The following is a 16,584-nucleotide window of genomic DNA, read 5'->3' on the forward strand; positions in this document are numbered from 1 at the left end:
AAACTCTAGGTGTGAGGCCAGGCACTCGGCCTTAGAGACGCCAGCTGATTCTGATGCCTGAGGCCCAGGCCCAGACTCAGATATATAACCCATTTGGGGTGAGGCCTGAGCATTGGGATTTTAAATGCTCCCACTGGTGATTCCAACGTGAAACCAAAGTTGAGTCCCCATTGTCCTCATCCACTTGGGTCTGGAAGTCCAGCTTGGGTGGAGGTCCTAGGGTACCTGTGTTGGGTGATGCCCTATGCCCAGTGTCTGCCACGGTGCCTGGCGCACAGGGGTGGCTGCGAGTGAACTCACTGGTGTGTTTCCCACTGCAGGTCCTTGTTTGTCGTGCTGGACAGCCTGGCCTGCACGGATGGTGCCATCGGTGCGGCAGCCCAGGGCTGGCTGGTGCGTGCGCTCTCCCTTGGGGACGTGGCTCGCATCCTCGAACCCGTGCTCCTGCTGCTGCTGCAGCCAAAAACCCAGAGAACCTCCATCCACTGCCTCAAGCAGGAGAACTCGGCCGGTGAGCAGCCTGCACAGGACCCCAGGGTGAGGGAGGAATGGGTGGGGGGACTGGACCTCAGCAGTGATAGCTGAGAGACTGAGGCCCACTAGGGGGTTTTGTTAGATGCAAATGGTACTTTGTAAATTGTGAGGACTTTGGCAATTTAAGGACCTAGTGATCTAGCATTTAGAACTATTAGGGAGTGGGTTTGCTGTTTTCACTGAAAAACCAGATTGTTTTGTTATTAAAAAAGGAAAGTTGGCCAGGCACGGTGGCTCACAACTGTAATCCTAGCATTTTGGGAGGCTGAGGCAGGTGGATCACCTGAGATCAGGAGTTCAAGACCAGCCTGGCCAATATGGTGAAACCCCATCTCTACTAAAAATACAAAAATTAGCCGGGCGTGGTGGTACATGCCTGTAATCCCAGCTACTCAGGAGGCTGAGGCAGGAGAATCTCTTGAACCCGGGAGGTAGAGATTGCAGTGAGCTGAGATGGTGCCACTGCACTCCAGCCTGGGTGACAGAGAGAGACTGTCATTCATAAATAAATAAATAAAATAACTTTTATTTGTGAACCTTCAACTACAAGGTAAGTGGTTTATTTTCTATCTGTGCTCTAAGATTCTTTTAGACTATAAAATCTTGTTAATCAGATTATCAGAAATGAAGAAGAAATAAACCTTTCAGTTCAGAGAACTTCCAGAGGCATCTTTAACACAAACATAAAAGAATATAGGTAGAAATTAGGAAAGAAAAGAAAAACTAAATAAGCCTGATGAGTCAATTAAACTTCAATGATTAATATCTAATGCATTTTATGAACTAACATTACTTCCTACAATAGCTGTATTTAATGACTTCACAATTTTCTAAGGGATGGTTTGCAAACTTTGAGTGAGTTTGTTTAGCTTGAGGCAGAAATTTAAAAATAATAATAAGAAGAAGTACTGCATTCATTCCCTCCAAGAAAAGTAACAGACAAGGCTATAAGAAGGTTGTAATGACCTAGTCTAAGAAGTAAAAACCAAGGCCCAGAATGTGGCAAGACAAGGGTTAAAAAGGAAAGAAGGGCTGGACGGTGGCTCACCCCTGTAATCCCAGCACTTTGGGAGGCTGAGGCAGGCAGATCGCGAGGTCAAGAGATCGAGACCATCCTGGCTAACACGGTGAAACCCCATCTCTACTAAAAATACAAAAAATAAGCCGGGCATGGTGGCGGGGGCCTGTAATCCCAGCTACTCGGGAGGCTGAGGCAGGAGAATGGCATGAACCCAGGAGGCAGAGGTTGCAGTGAGCCAAGATCTCACCACTGCACTCCAGCCTGGGCAAAAGAGTGAGACTCCATCTCAAAAAAAAAAAAGAAAGAAAAGAAGAACAAGTTTTCCTCTGCCTAGCAAGCTCACTTCAAGGACAGTTATAAGCTAACGCTGTTCGAGAAGTTGAAACCAAAGGAATAAGCTGCAGACACCCCCCTCTCCAGATCAAGGGTGAAGGAAAAAAAAGGACAAATGTCTGTATTTAGCCAGTTCTTGTTTTTTCTTATCCTGTATTTATCTTAATCTTTTTTTTTTTTTTTTTTTTTTTTTTGAGACAGAGTCTCGCTCTGTCACCCAAGCTGGAGTGCAATGGTGCAATCTCGGCTCACTGCAACCTCCGCCTCCTGGGTTCAAGTGATTCTCCTGCCTCAGCCTCCTGAGTAGCTGGGATTACAGGCATGCACCACCATGCCCGGCTAATTTTTTTTTTTTCTTTCTTTCTTTCTTTTTTTTTTTTTTGTATTTTTAGTAGAGACAGGGTTTCACCATGTTGGTCAGGCTGGTCTCGAACTCCTGACCCCAAATGATCCACCCGCCTCAGCCTCCTAAATTGCTGGGATTACAGGCATGAGCCACCATGCCTGGCTATCTCAATCTTATCTTACAGAGAAAAGCAGCCCATTAGCTAAGTAAGCAGAGGTGTGTGAAATGGTTTCCTGTCTTTATAAGGCTCCTGGCCTAAACCTCTAACCTCTGGTTTTCCTTTAGGGGAAAAGCTGGCTGCCCTATCAAATAGGAAACATTTTATTGTTCCACATTGTAAGAAAGTAAAACTGAAAGAAGTGTAAACAAAGAACCTTCTTAAAAGTTTGGCTACTATTCATGGCAGCTACATTTTTTAGTATTTCTTTTTCTTTCTGTTTTAAGAGGAAAGCTCTATCTCCACAGTTCCTTGGGCATTATTATTATTATTATTATTGTTATTATTATTGAAGAGTCTCACTCTGTTGCCCAGGCTGGAGTACAATGGCGTGATCCCAAGTCACTGCAGTCTCTGCCTCCCAGGTTCAAGCAATTCTCCTGCCTCAGCCTCCCAAGTAGCTGGGATTACAGGCGCTGGCCACCACAGCCAACTAATTTTTTGTATTTTTAGTGGAGATGGGGTTTCACCATGTTAGCCAGGTTAGGTCTCTAACTCCTGACCTCAAGTGATCCATGCGCCTCTACCTCCCAAAGCGCTGGGATTACAGGTGTGAGCCACCATGCCCAGCCTTAGTTTTTGTATTTTTGGTAGAGATGGGTGTTTCGCCATGTTGGCTAGACTGGTCTTGAACTCCTGAGCTCAAGTGTTCCGCCCACTTCAGCCTTCCAAAATGCTGGGATTACAGGCATGAGCCACTACGCCTGGCCTTCCTTGGGCTTTAAAAGTTCCCCAGCACTACCTTGCTGCTTCCTCTAATCTGTGTTTCCTGCTGACCACAGAAATGGTCTGCCACCTCCGAATAGGAGAGAACATCTTTGCTCTGCCATTTTCTTTCTCTGAAAAAAATGATAAGTGTCCTGCTTACCCCACCCTATTTCTGTAATCCTGTAGAAATCTATTTTTAAAATACTGCTGTGCACTTCAAGCAGCTCATCAATTTCTGATGTCTGATTCTTCTTCATTTCTTGATCTTGCTTAATGTCCATGGCATAGAGTTTTTTTAAAGCTCTTTTGTGTGCCTTTGTCTTGTTTGATCATCCTAAAAACCTTATGAGAATGACAGATTTTTTCTTTTCTTTTTTTTTTTTTTGAGATGGAGTCTCACTCTGTGGCCCAGGCTGGAGTGCAGTGGCGCAATCTTGGTTCATTGCAACCTCTGCCTTCCAGGTTCAAGCCATTCGCCTGCCTCAGACTCCTGAGTAGCTGGCATTACAGGCACGTGCTGCCACACCCAGCTAATTTTTGTATTTTTAGTAGAGATGGGGTTTCGCCATGTTGGCCAGACTAGTCTTGAACTCCTGGCCCCAAGTGATCTGCCCACCTCAGCCTCCCAAAGTGCTAGAATTACAGGTATGAGCTACCATGCCCGGCTCATGGCATAGATTTACTGAACAATGCTTATTTAAAATGTTTGGCAATATCAAAGACTTTTGACTCACTTATTTTTTTTTCCTTTTCTTCTTTTTTTTTTTTAAATAGGCAGTGGTCAGTGGCCTATTTGACTTCTCCTAAAAAAGACTTGAATATTTTAAAGTGTCATACGTTTTCTGATTATAGAAGTACTAACATGCTTAGTTTTAAAATGGAAATAAGGAGGACATAAAAACCTAAGTGGAAGTCCTTTGTAATGCTAGTTGATAGAACTAGGGATTGTTAATGGTTTGGCAGGTAGTCTCCCAGACTTTTCTAGTGGCTGTGTATTATACATACTCTCTTACTCTCCCCTAACTGGGCTCATTCTATATAATACTCTTCTGCTGCTTGATTTTTTTTTTTCCTTTCTTTTTAGAGACGGTCTCACTCTGTTTTCCAAGCTGGAGTGCAGTGACACCATCATAGCTCACTGCAGTCTCGAACTCCTGGGCTCAAGAGACCCTCCTGCCTCAGCCTCCCAAGTAGCTAGGACTACAAGTGTGTGTCACCATACCTAGATAGCTTTTAAATTTTTTCTAGAGATGGAGTTTTTCCACGTTGCCCAGGCTGGTTTGGAACTCTTGGGATCAAGCAATCCTCCTACCTTGGCCTTGGCCTCCCAAACAATCCTCCTACCTTGGTCTCCCACAGTATTGGGATTACAGGCATAATTCACTGTACCTGGCCTGATTTTTCCTTTCCTTTTTTTTTTTTTTGAGACAGAGTCTCGCTCTGTTGCCTAGTCTGGAGTGTAGTGGCATGATTTCAGCTCACTGCAACTTCCGTCTTTCAGGTTCAAGTGATTCTCCTGTCTCAGTCTCCCACGCTGGGACTATGGGCATGCACCACCACGTCCAGCTAATTTTTGTATTTTTAGTAGATGGGGTTTCTCCATGTTGGCCAGGCTGGTTTCAAACTCCTAACCTCAGGTGATCTGCCCTCCTAGGCCTCCCAAAGTGCTGGGATTACAGGCATGAGCCACCATGCCACCACACCCAGCCTCCAGTTTGTCTTTATACACATGTGACATTTCAGTGAATATCCACATCCTTATGGCTTTGAAAGTCTTCTACTGACATTTCTGCAGGATACATTTCTGTTTTTTTGTTTTTTAAGACGGAGTTTCGCTCTTGTTGCCCAGGCTGGAGTTCAGTGGCACAATTTCAGCTCACTGCAACCTCTGCCTCCTGGGTTCAAATGATTCTCCTGCCTCAGCCTCCCAAGTAGCTGGAATTACAAGCACCTGCCACCACGCCCAGCTAACTTTTTGTATTTTTAGTAGAGACAGGGTTTCACCATTTTGGCGAGGCTGATCTCGAACTCCTGACCTCTGGTGACCTACCTGCCTTGGCCTCCCAATTGCTGGGATTACAGGTGTGAGCCACTGCACCCGGCCAGGAGACATTTCTTGAAAGAGAATTCCTAGGAAAAAATAATACGTATTTTTAAAAATTGCTCCCCCCCAAAAAGTTAAAATACTTAAGTTTACTATAACAATGTAACTAAATGATCCCATCCTTGAACATTCTGTAAAACCTATCCACCTTCCTTTGTCTACTTTTGTCTGTAATGTAAACCGGACTCTGGTGGTGGTGTTTCATGTGAGAATTTTAGGAATATTGATCTTTCTGTCTGGCTTTAAGACAAAGACTGCCCTACAGCTAATGTATCATAGCTGACCCTTCTGTCCAAAGTCATTTGTCATCTTGTAATTTCCAGATGACTTGCACCGTTGGTTTAACAGGAAGAAAACCTCTTTCAGAGAGGCATGCGCAGTGCCCGAGCTTCAGGAGAGCGGCTCTGAAGAGCACCTGCCTCTGAGCCAGTTCACCACAGTGGACCGTGAAGCCATTTGGGCTGAAGTGGAGAAGGAGCCCGAGAAGTACCCGCTGCGAGGCGAGCTGAGCGAGGAAGAGCTGCCCTACTACGTGGAGCTTCCAGACAGGACGGCCCACGGCGCCCCGGACAGCAGCGAGCACACCGAGTCTGCAGATACAAGCTCCGGCCACACGGACAGCGAGAACACGTCCTCCTTCTCCTCCCCTTCCCACGACCCGCAGGAGCTGAGCAACGAAGAGAACTGCTGTGCGCCCATCCCCATCGGGGGCAGGGCGTACCCCAAGCGCTCGGCCCTGCTGGCGGCCTTCCAGTCAGAAAGCTTCAAGGCTGGGGCCAAGTTAAGCCTGGTGCGGGTGGACTCGGACAAGACGCAGGCTTCTGAGTCGTTCTCCAGCGACGAGGAGGCGGACTTGGAGCTCCAGGCCCTCACCACATCCAGGCTGCTGAAGCAGCAGCGGGAAAGGCAGGAGGCCGTCGAGGCCTTGTTCAAGCACATCCTGCTCTACCTGCAGCCCTACGACTCTCGGCGGGTCCTCTATGCCTTCTCGGTGCTGGAGGCTGTGCTCAAAACCAACCCTAAGGAATTCATCGAGGCTGTGTCCAGGACCAGCATGGATACCAGCTCCACCGCGCACCTCAACCTCATCTCCAACCTCCTCGCTCGCCACCAGGAGGCCCTCATTGGCCAGAGTTTCTACGGAAAGCTCCAGACCCAGGCCCCCAACGTGTGTCCCCACTCTCTGCTCCTGGAGCTGCTCACCTACCTCTGCCTGAGCTTCCTGCGCTCCTACTACCCTTGCTATTTGAAGGTCTCGCACCGAGACATTCTCGGCAACCGGGACGTGCAGGTCAAAAGTGTCGAGGTTTTGATCAGGATAATGATGCAGCTGGTCTCAGTGGCCAAGTCTTCGGAAGGGAAGAACGTGGAGTTCATCCACAGCTTGCTGCAGAGGTGCAAAGTTCAGGAGTTTGTCCTGCTCTCCCTGTCGGCGTCCATGTACACGAGCCAGAAGCGCTACGGGCTGGCCACCGCCCACCACGGCAGGGCCCTGCCAGAGGACAGCCTCTTTGAGGAGAGTCTCATTAACCTGGGTCAGGACCAGATCTGCAGTGAGCACCCGCTGCAGATTGAGCTGCTGAAGCTGCTGCAGGTGCTGATTGTCTTGGAACACCACCTGGGTCGGGCCCACGAGGAGGCGGAAAACCAGCCCGACCTGTCCCGGGAGTGGCAGAGAGCCCTGAACTTCCAGCAGGCCATCAGCGCCCTGCAGTACGTGCAGCCCCACCCCCTCACCTCCCAGGGTCTGCTGGTCTCTGCGGTGGTGAGGGGTCTGCAGCCCGCCTACGGCTACGGCATGCATCCGGCCTGGGTGAGCTTGGTCACGCATTCCTTGCCCTACTTCGGAAAGTCTCTGGGCTGGACGGTGACACCCTTTGTTGTCCAGATTTGCAAAAACTTGGATGACTTGGTCAAGCAGTATGAAAGCGAATCTGTGAAGCTCTCTGTCAGGTGCGTTACGCTCCTTGTGACATCTTTATTGCTTTAGTGATGGTTTTTATAACGAATGACTGTTTTGCCACGGATGTCGGTTGGAGGATAATTTCATCCCAATAAGAAGCCTGTTTAGCATTGTCAAGAGGGGTAACAAGCAACTAAATGTTCTGATCCGTTATGTTATGTTATGTTATGTTATGTTATGTTATGTTATGTTATGTTATGTTATGTTATTTTTGAGACGGAGTCTCTGTCACCCAGGCTGGAGTGCAGTGGCATGACCTCAGCTCACTGCAACCTCTGCCTCCCAGGTTCAAACAATTCTCCTGTCTCAGCCTCCCGAGTAGCTGGGATTACAGGCGCCTGCCGCCACATCTGGCTAATTTTTTGTATTTTAGCAGACACGGGGTTTCACCGTGTTGCCCACGCTGGTCTTGAACTCCTGAGCTCAGGCAATCCCCCTGCCTCGGCCTCCCAAAGTGCTGGGGTGCTAGAGGGAGCCACTGCACCCAGCCCTGATCCTTTATTTCAAATCCGCACAGGTACCCAGTCTAGCTCAGTGTTGCAGGGCATGTCAGCTACCCTCTACTATTTTTGCAAAACAGAAATAAAAATGTGAATCATCTTCACAGAAATTCTAAAACATTGAAACCATTTTTCCAAAGTGACTATATGAATGTAAAATCACACAAAGGATGGTTAACATTATTATAATGATATGCTATGATGAGAGCTCCAGTTTATTTGGGATGGTGATCTCTCTCTAGTTCCTGTCTTTATATATAGGATTAGAAACACTTATGGCCTCATTCTTTAAAAATTCTCAAACCAGTTTCTCTTTTCTTCACCACAGCACAACCTCCAAGAGGGAAAACATTTCTCCAGATTATCCACTCACCCTTCTAGAAGGTCTAACGACCATTAGTCATTTTTGTCTTTTGGAACAAGCCAACCAAAACAAAAAGGTAAATTTTTTTTTTTTCCTGAGTTCAAGGCAATTTTCATGTATTGTTTTGTCTTTGGGCTATGACTGTTTCAAATAAGTAACGTATGTATGTAATGTCTGTAACTAATATGCGTATGGAGGTGTGATACAAATGTGTATGCAAATATTACATAAGTCACGTACACACGTATGCAAATGCATGTGTGTTAGCAGTGCAAGTGCCTACGCAAAGGCATATGCAAATGCATGTATATAATTAACGCAAATGCATAAGTATGTATGTCAGCCATGCAAACATAGTTTTCTTCCTGCTGGCACTCCCTGTGCCAGCCCTTTGCCCATTGTTCCATCAGTAGCCTGTGAGATAACTTATAAAGCCACTTGTTTGATTTTAGGCTTATAGTCATCTTTTTCCATGTATTTTTTACTTGCTATCATGGTGTTCATGAAATCTGAGTAGGCAGACATTTTAGCTGTTGGTTATTCTGACCTGTAGAATACCCTGGGATTAAGTCTTAGAATACATCTAACACTTTGGTTGAATGGTTGAAAAGTTTGTAATTTAGAACATCAGACTCACAGCTATCTCTGTGAAAGAGAACCATGGGTTGAAATGCACAGAGAAGCTTCTTGCTCCCAGACCACCACGTGTATGAGTTGCTTAGAAGAGAGTCCAACAGCCCAGACCTAATCCTGCTAGCACTGCTGCCCTCGTGGGAAGAAAAACCATTCCACAGACACAGCCTGCCTCATGTATTCATTTTAATTTTTAGACCATGGCTGCAGGTGATCCTGCCAACTTGAGGAATGCCAGAAATGCCATTTTGGAAGAGCTGCCTCGAACTGTTAACACCATGGCCCTTCTCTGGAATGTTCTCAGAAAGGAGGAGACTCAAAAGAGACCTGTCGATCTCCTAGGGGCCACGAAGGGATCCTCTTCCGTTTACTTTAAAACCACCAAAGTAAGAGGACGTCTCTGTAGTTCTGTCATTTACTTGGTCTTGTATTGTTCCACCCAAAATAAATGTGTATAGGAAAGTGTGCATGATAAACAGATGTGCTCAATGAAACCCAAGTCAGAGATCAGAAGTAGAAATCTCTAGTTCGTTTGTTATCAGTAAGTTTCCTATACCTGAAATGGAGGAGTCTGAGTGGTTTCAGCCTGTTTTCTTCTTATTTTCCATTCACCTTATTTTGTAGTTAAAAATAAAGTCTTGGCCGGGCATGGTGGCTCACACCTGTAATCCCGGCACTTTGGGAGGCCAAGGCGGATGGATCTCCTGAGGTCAGGAGTTCAAGAACAGCCTGGCCAACATGGTGAAACCCCATCTCTACTAAAAATACAAAAATTAGCCAGGTGTGGTAGCATGTGTCTGTAATCCCAGCTACTCAGGAGGCCGAGGCAGGAAAATTGCTGGAAGCTGGGAGGCAGAGGTGGCAGTGAGCCAAGATTGCACCACTGCACCCCAGCCTGGGCAACAGAGCAAAACCCCATCTCAAAAAAAAATAATAGTAATAAAAATAAATAAAGTCTCTAGAGCTAGGCGCGGTGGCTCATGCTTGTAATCCCAGCACTTTGGGAGGCCAAGATGGGGTGGATTGCTTGAGCTCAGGAGTTCAAGACCAGCCTGGCCAACATGGCGAAACCCCATCTCTACAAAAAATACAAAAATTAGCTGGGTATGGTGGCGGGCACCTGTAGTACCAGCTACTCAGGAGGCCGAGGCAAGAGGATTGCTTAAGCCTGGGAGGTGGAGGTTGAAGTGAGCTGAGATCACGCCAGTGCACTCAAGCCTGGGCGACAGAGTGAGACCCTGTCTCAAAAACAATAGTCTCTAGTGGTTCAAAGCGGGGATACCTAGATCCTCACCTCTAAATGATTTAGAGACCCCAGCCTTGAGTCTCTAAAGCATTTCTGCGAGACAGCTCATCTCTGTTCTGCTTTTAGCGGTGCCTGTCAAACATGGCCCCATCAGAGTGGAATGTCAGGGTGCCTTTGAGTTCTTAAACCAAAAACGCACAACTGTGAATATTTATATTATAGTTTAGTCTTCTTTGGTTTTCAGTGTCTGCCTCAGAAGGCTGTAGGCGCAGGACTCGGTCACTCACCATCTGTGTTACTGTGTGTGGCATCTCAGAATTATCTGCCACATCTGACATCAGTTGAGAGCCCCCAGGTGCCAGATGTGGCCTCAGGGATGAGCCTTGCCATCCTGCATTTAGGTACCACGGTGCGTTGTTGGCCTCCAGACATTCTGTCGGTTCCTAGGGTGCCAAGGGAATTCTGTATTTCAAGCTCCTATAAGAACCTGCTCTTAAAAAGATTCAGAAAACCTTTTTTCTCACTCAGAAAAAAAGATTTTCTAAACCTTTTTTAGGGGAGCTTCCTGTAGCACTCAGCCTCTCTGAGCCTCCATTTCCTCGTCTGTTAAACCAGGCTGTGGCTAGCATCCTATCCTCATGGGTTGAGGGAAAGCGTAATTACGATAAAGGCTGATGCTCATTAGGCACTTAACTCCTAGCCCTCCCTGAGGAACCCAGGGCCGGGGAGCGGGACCCCACATTAGTCCCTCTAGAGCAGAAGCCATGGTGGAAAGGAGGGGACAGCTCCATTGCTGGCTCAGTTGTATCTAATGCGAAATAAACATGGGCGGTTGTCACAGGAAGCGCTGGGTAAATCCGTCTCTTCGACAGACATTTTGTGCCTGCTGCCACGCACCAGGCTCTCTTGCTTTACCGGTGGACAAGAGAGATGAAGTCCCTGCCGCTGTGGCAGAGGCAGACATTAACTGGCAGTGTAATAACGATGTGAGCAGGGCTTCAGAGAAACACAGGGTTTCCTGAGAGTGTGTGAACAGGAGGCCTGGCCTGACCTGGGGCTCCTGAGGCGGCATGGCTTAGCTGAGGCCCCAGGCGGAGAGGATTTAACTACGGTGGGCACTGCAGGCTGGGAGAGCGGTAGGATTTACAGAGCGAGGAACGTGGCGGGAACACAGAGAAATTCATAAGTAGCAAAACAGAGGGTGCTGAGTGACATCAGGACCATGTTACAGGTTTAAATTGATTACCTGATAAAATTAGTTAAATGGTGCTTATTTCTGGAAATTGAGCAACAACTTTCCTAATGAATATAAGCCCTTCCGCAGCAGATGGAGTCAGGCTGAGGCTGTGGGATTTCCAGATGAAAGCAGTGCTGCAAAGCCTTGCCCGGCTTCCTGCAAGACCCCCACTGTGCTCACAGCAGCAAGGGTGATATTCATCGTCTCCCGAGATGCTCCTGGCCAATCGAGCTGGCCATCCGTCTCTCCACCTTGGCCGCTCACTGCCCCTTCCCCCCGCCGGCATGACACGCCAACATCACACATCCAACTCCTTGCGGAAAGGGTTTGATTCCTCCCATTGCTGGGATCCACCCATCAGGGAAGCACCTCAGCACAACACTGGGCACAAACATGACAGGGTCCTTGCTCTCGGTATGGACAGCAGTGGTGGTTCAATGTATATGATGCCGTAGCCCCAATATTACTCTGCAGTAACTTTTTTTTTCCTATTTTCTAGACCATAAGACAAAAAATTTTAGACTTCTTAAACCCCTTGACGGCCCATCTTGGGGTTCAGTTGACAGCGGCTGTTGCGGCAGTGTGGAGCAGAAAGAAAGCCCAGCGTCACAGTAAGATGAAGGTAAAGTTTAAAAAGTTACAGGAGTGGTTAAACTTACTGTGACAAAGAAATACCACAGAATCATGTGGAATCAAAGGTGACATTGGAAGCCAGCATGAGAAACTATTGAGTTGATTTAATCATTTTATCTTCTTTTATTTATTTATCTATTTGAGATGGAGTCTCTCTCTTTTCACCCAGGCTGGAGTGCAGTGGTGCGATCTTGGCTCACTGCACCCTCCACCTCCTGGGTTCAAGTCATTCTCCTGCCTCAGCCTCCCATGTAACTGGAATTATAGGCGCCCGCCACCACACCCGGCTAATTTTTGTATTTTTTAGTAGAGACAGGGTTTCACCATGTTGGCCAGGCTGGTCTTGAACTCCTGACCTCAGGTGACCCACCCACCTCGGCCTCCTAAAGTGCTGGGATTACAGGCGTGAGCCACCACACCTTGCCGATTTCATCATTTGAAATGCATGAGATAATATAGCTGTGTCTCAGTACAAGTAGAATGTGTATTGGGCAGGTAGGGAAGAGCGCACCTGACTTCTGTTTTCTAATTTTTCTGTAATGAATATATAGTACTTGTGTTTAATCTTTTTAAATCTAAAATACATATAAGAGTATATATAACATGAACATTTTTAAAGAATAAAAATGGCACAGTGGCTCACACCTATAATCTCAACACTTTGGGAGGCCAAGACAGGCAGATCGCTTGAGTCTAGGAGTTTGAGACCAGCCTGGGCAATATGGCAAAAAATTAGCCGGGCATGGTGGTGTGCACCTATAGTCCCAGCTACTCAAGAGGCTAAGGTGGGAGGATCACTTGAGCCTGGGAGGTGGAGGGTGCGGTGAGCCATGATTGTGCCACTGCATTCCAGCCTGGGCGACAAAGCAAGTCCCTATCTAAAAAAAAAAAACTTTACCTAAGAACATGCCACCCATTTGGCTTAAGAAATGGTCACTTATCCTAGCACTGTGGGCCTTTCTTTATTTGTAGTACCATCTTATTGCTTTTTTAATGTGTAGAAATCACACTTGTTAGCTGGGCATGGTGGTATGCGCCTATAGTCCTAGTTACTTGGGAGGCTGAGACGGAAGGATCACTTGAAGCCAGGAATATGAAGCTGCAGTGAGCTACGATTGTGCCACTGCACTCTAGCCTAGACAACAGAGTGACACCTCATGTAAAAAAAAAAAAATGGAAATTACATTTGTCCATGATAATAAAGAAAATTGAAATCACCAATCATATTTCTATGCCCAAAGATAATTTCTTTTTTTTTTTTTTTCTATTGAGACAGAGTCTCGCCCTGTCACCCAGGCTAGAGTGCAGTGGTGCGATCTCAGCTCACTGCAACATCTGCCTCCTGAGTTTAAGCAATTCTCCTGCCTCAGCCTCCTGAGCAGCTGGGATTACAGGCGCATGCCACCACACTCAGCTAATTTTTGTAATTTTAGTAGAGACGGTTTCACCATGTTGGCCAGGCTGGTCTCGAACTCCTGACCTCGTGATCCGCCTGCCTCGGCCTCCCAAGGTGCTGGGATTACAGGCGTGAGCCCAAAGATAATATCAGTTTGTATTTTGCCCGTTCTTTATCCACTTGACTGGTCCATGATGAAGTCCTGCAGGGGTCGGCTTACCTTTTTCAACCTCAATCCTCTTCCTTTGTTCCCTCCCACCCCTGCTCCATCCCCTGCTCGGGATCTGCTGCTGCACCTCCTTGACACTCCCCCAGTGCTCAGCCTTTGTGGCAGACATGGGCGCCTGTTCTCTGAGGAAGAGTCAGTGGTCAGTGTCCAAGGCCACCCTCCTGAGCGCCTGTCGGCTCCTTCCCTGGTGAGGAACCTGGTGCTAGTTGTTTTTCTTCCAAATGCCCATGACCAGGGTATGCAGACTTCTGTCATCAAAAATATGCCTCCCATACCAGGGCTTTCCTTCCAAGGCTAGCAAATAGGAGCCTGGTTTATCTGTTTTTTCTTCCTGTCTTTGTATTTTTGATTCCATCTCTTGTTTCCTTCAAATTTAGTATATTTGTTTCTAAAATGCTTTCTACTAAATTCAAACATACCACTATTACAGCCCCATCATGGCCTGCACCTTTATTCCTAATTTGTATCAAATTATGTTGTTCCCATGGGTGGAGCCTTTACCTAGTTCAATAGGAAATGTTTGTTTAAGAGATTAAAACAGGCCGGGCGCGGTGGCGGCTCATGCCTGTAATCTCAGCACTTTGGAAGACCGAGGCGGGCAGATCACCTGAGGTCAGGAGTTTGAGACCAGCCTAGCCAACATGGCGAAACCTCATCTCTACTAAAAATACAAAACTTAGCTGGGCGTGGTGGTGGCCAAGATCGCACCACTGCACTCCAGCCTGGGTGACAGAGTGAGACCGTGTTTCAAAAAAAAAAAAAAAAAAGAGATGAAAACAGATTGATTTCTCCAGGGACAAGTACTGTAGAATACAATAAGGATGTGCCATCCTTATTTTTACTTTCTCTCTATAAGCTTTCAAGGAACTTTTTTTTTTCTTGGCAGATTATCCCAACGGCAAGTGCATCCCAGCTAACCCTTGTCGACTTGGTGTGTGCACTCAGCACCCTGCAGACTGACACGCTGCTGCACCTGGTGAAGGAGGTGGTGAAGAGGCCACCCCAAGTCAAAGGGGGTGATGAGGTGAGGAGCCTGGGGAAGCCTCTGGGCTTCTGCAGATTAGTGGGTGGCATTTGTCATAACTCTACTTCCTTATAAATCGTGTTTGGGAGGGAAGGATAGGTAACAAGAGCTAGTGGGAATGCTTGGGGTAGTGAAGTGGAGGTGCTGTTTGCTGTGCTTTGGGGGAGACCTATGAAGATTTGGTGCTTCTTTTTTAAGTTGGGAACTGCCTGAGGTCAGGGGCTCTCATTCCTTGTACCCTGCTGCTGAGGACACTGCCTGGTACATGGGTTAGCGCCTTCTGGGCACCAAGTGGAATAAAATCTTTAGAAAGAGGAAATGGCACCTGCCTCAAGGAGCTCGCAGCCATAAAGATGCCAAAGATAAACAAAACCAGACTCTAGTGAAAGATGGTAAAGACAGATGTGATTCAATAACCACTGCGGTAAGGGAAAGTGTTGGGTTCAGTTTAGATTTGTGTGGAGATGACTGGGAAAGGATGAGGGAGGAGGGAGGGGGAAGGAGCAGGAAGTTTAAGGAGAGTTGGAGAAGTAGAAAATTACAAAAGAGCAGGTGGGGAGGCTGCTCAGTCCATAGATGTGATTAGGCCATCTGGGTTTGCCAACTGGGGCTTATCCAAATGAGGCTCCTACCCTCCCACAGAGGCTGGGAGATCGAGACTCTGTCTTTCTTGATGATTCTGTTTCAAAGGGATGGCTCCCAGGTCCTTGAGAAACACATTCCTAGGTTGTGGGAGACACATACACATCTCAAAGTGACAGAGAAAGTATTTATCATTGTAAACTTAAAAGAAAATGCTCTAAGAAAGGGAGGTCAGGGGTCTCTCTGCAGGTGTTGGCAGGAACAAACAGTAAATTATTTGGCAACCTTGAGCTTTCTCGGACAAGTGTTTGAAGAGGACTGATGTCCCCATCCTAGGGATCCATGCTAGTGTTGTTTGGGGCTGTGGGGGTGGACAGAATCATTTGTCAAGCAGAGGGCTCAGAGGAGCCTAGCTAGAATCAGCTCAAGGAGAGAGTCTTTGTCAAGGGCAAATTAAAATTTGTGTAACTTTTTTTTTTTTTTTTTTTTTTTTTGAGACACAGTTTCACTCTGTCACCCAGGCTGGAGTGCAGTGGTGCGATCTCAGCTCACTGCAACCTCCACCTTCTGGGCTCAAGTGATTCTTGTGCCTCAGCCTCCTGGGTAGCTGGGAGTACAGGTGCATGCTATCACTCCTGGCTAACTTTTGGTTTTGTTTTGTTTTGTTTTGTTTTTTCGAGATGAAGTCTCACTTTGTCGCCCAGGCTGGAGTGCAGTGGTGCAATCTCAGCCCACTGCAACCCCGCCCCCGGGGTTCAAGTGATTCTCGTGTCTCAGCTTCCTGAGTAGCTGGGATTACAGGTGCGCACCACCAAGCCCGGCTAATTTTTGTATTTTTTTTTTTTTTCTTTTAGTAGAGACGGGATTTTGCTATGTTGGCCAGACTGGTCTTGAACTCCACTTGCCTTGGCCTCCCGAAGTCCTGGGATTACAGGCGTGAGCCACCGTGCCTGGCCAAAATTTGCATAATTTTTTTTAAAACTTTTTTTTTTTTAAGACAGGATCTCACTGTCATCCAGGCTGCAGTGCAGTGGCACGATCACAGCTCACCATAGCCTCGACCTCCCCAGGCTCAAATGATCTTCCCAAATAGCTGAGACCACACATGCACACCACCACGCCTGGCTAATTTTTATATTTTTTGTAGTGACGGGGTTTGCCACATTGCCCAGGCTGGTCTGGAACTCCTAGGCTCAAGCAATCCTCCTGCCTCGGCCTCCCAAAGTGCTGGGATTATGGGCGAGAGCCACCATGCCTGGCTGCATAATTTTTTATAAAGGTAGAAAATAAATGTCAGAGAACATAACTAATGATAGACACTCTGAGAAAGAGGAGATTTCATCTGGCTGCTGTGAAACAGAAACCTTCAGGGTGATGTCATTGAACCGAGAAGTTCCTTGTAATTTTTCTGCTCAATTTCATTACAGCAGCCTGGAGGGCCCATGTTGTCTAGAGAGCTTCTTCAATTATACACAGTGGGTTTAAAACAGGGCAAGCTGTGTGGTTTAATATTT

General features: G+C 47.0%; 1 protein-coding gene across 3 annotated transcripts in view; it reads left to right on the plus strand.

Moving 5' to 3' along the window:
• The window catches only part of DOP1B (DOP1 leucine zipper like protein B), a 137,631-nt gene that overhangs the window by 82,696 nt on the left and 38,351 nt on the right, over positions 1-16,584 (plus strand). For all 3 annotated transcript variants that reach the window (XR_004668487.3, XM_008977670.4, XM_008977671.4), the window contains 6 exons: positions 321-511; positions 5,587-7,216; positions 8,055-8,166; positions 8,921-9,109; positions 11,706-11,828; positions 14,351-14,488. Coding sequence is in view for 2 of the 3 variants with exons in the window: in XM_008977670.4 (XP_008975918.4) it covers positions 321-511; positions 5,587-7,216; positions 8,055-8,166; positions 8,921-9,109; positions 11,706-11,828; positions 14,351-14,488 (2,383 nt within the window). In the remaining variant the exon portion in view is untranslated. The remainder of the gene's footprint in view (positions 1-320; positions 512-5,586; positions 7,217-8,054; positions 8,167-8,920; positions 9,110-11,705; positions 11,829-14,350; positions 14,489-16,584) is intronic.

Source organism: Pan paniscus, chromosome 22 (assembly GCF_029289425.2).
Source record: "Pan paniscus chromosome 22, NHGRI_mPanPan1-v2.0_pri, whole genome shotgun sequence".
Classification (NCBI taxonomy): domain Eukaryota; kingdom Metazoa; phylum Chordata; class Mammalia; order Primates; family Hominidae; genus Pan; species Pan paniscus.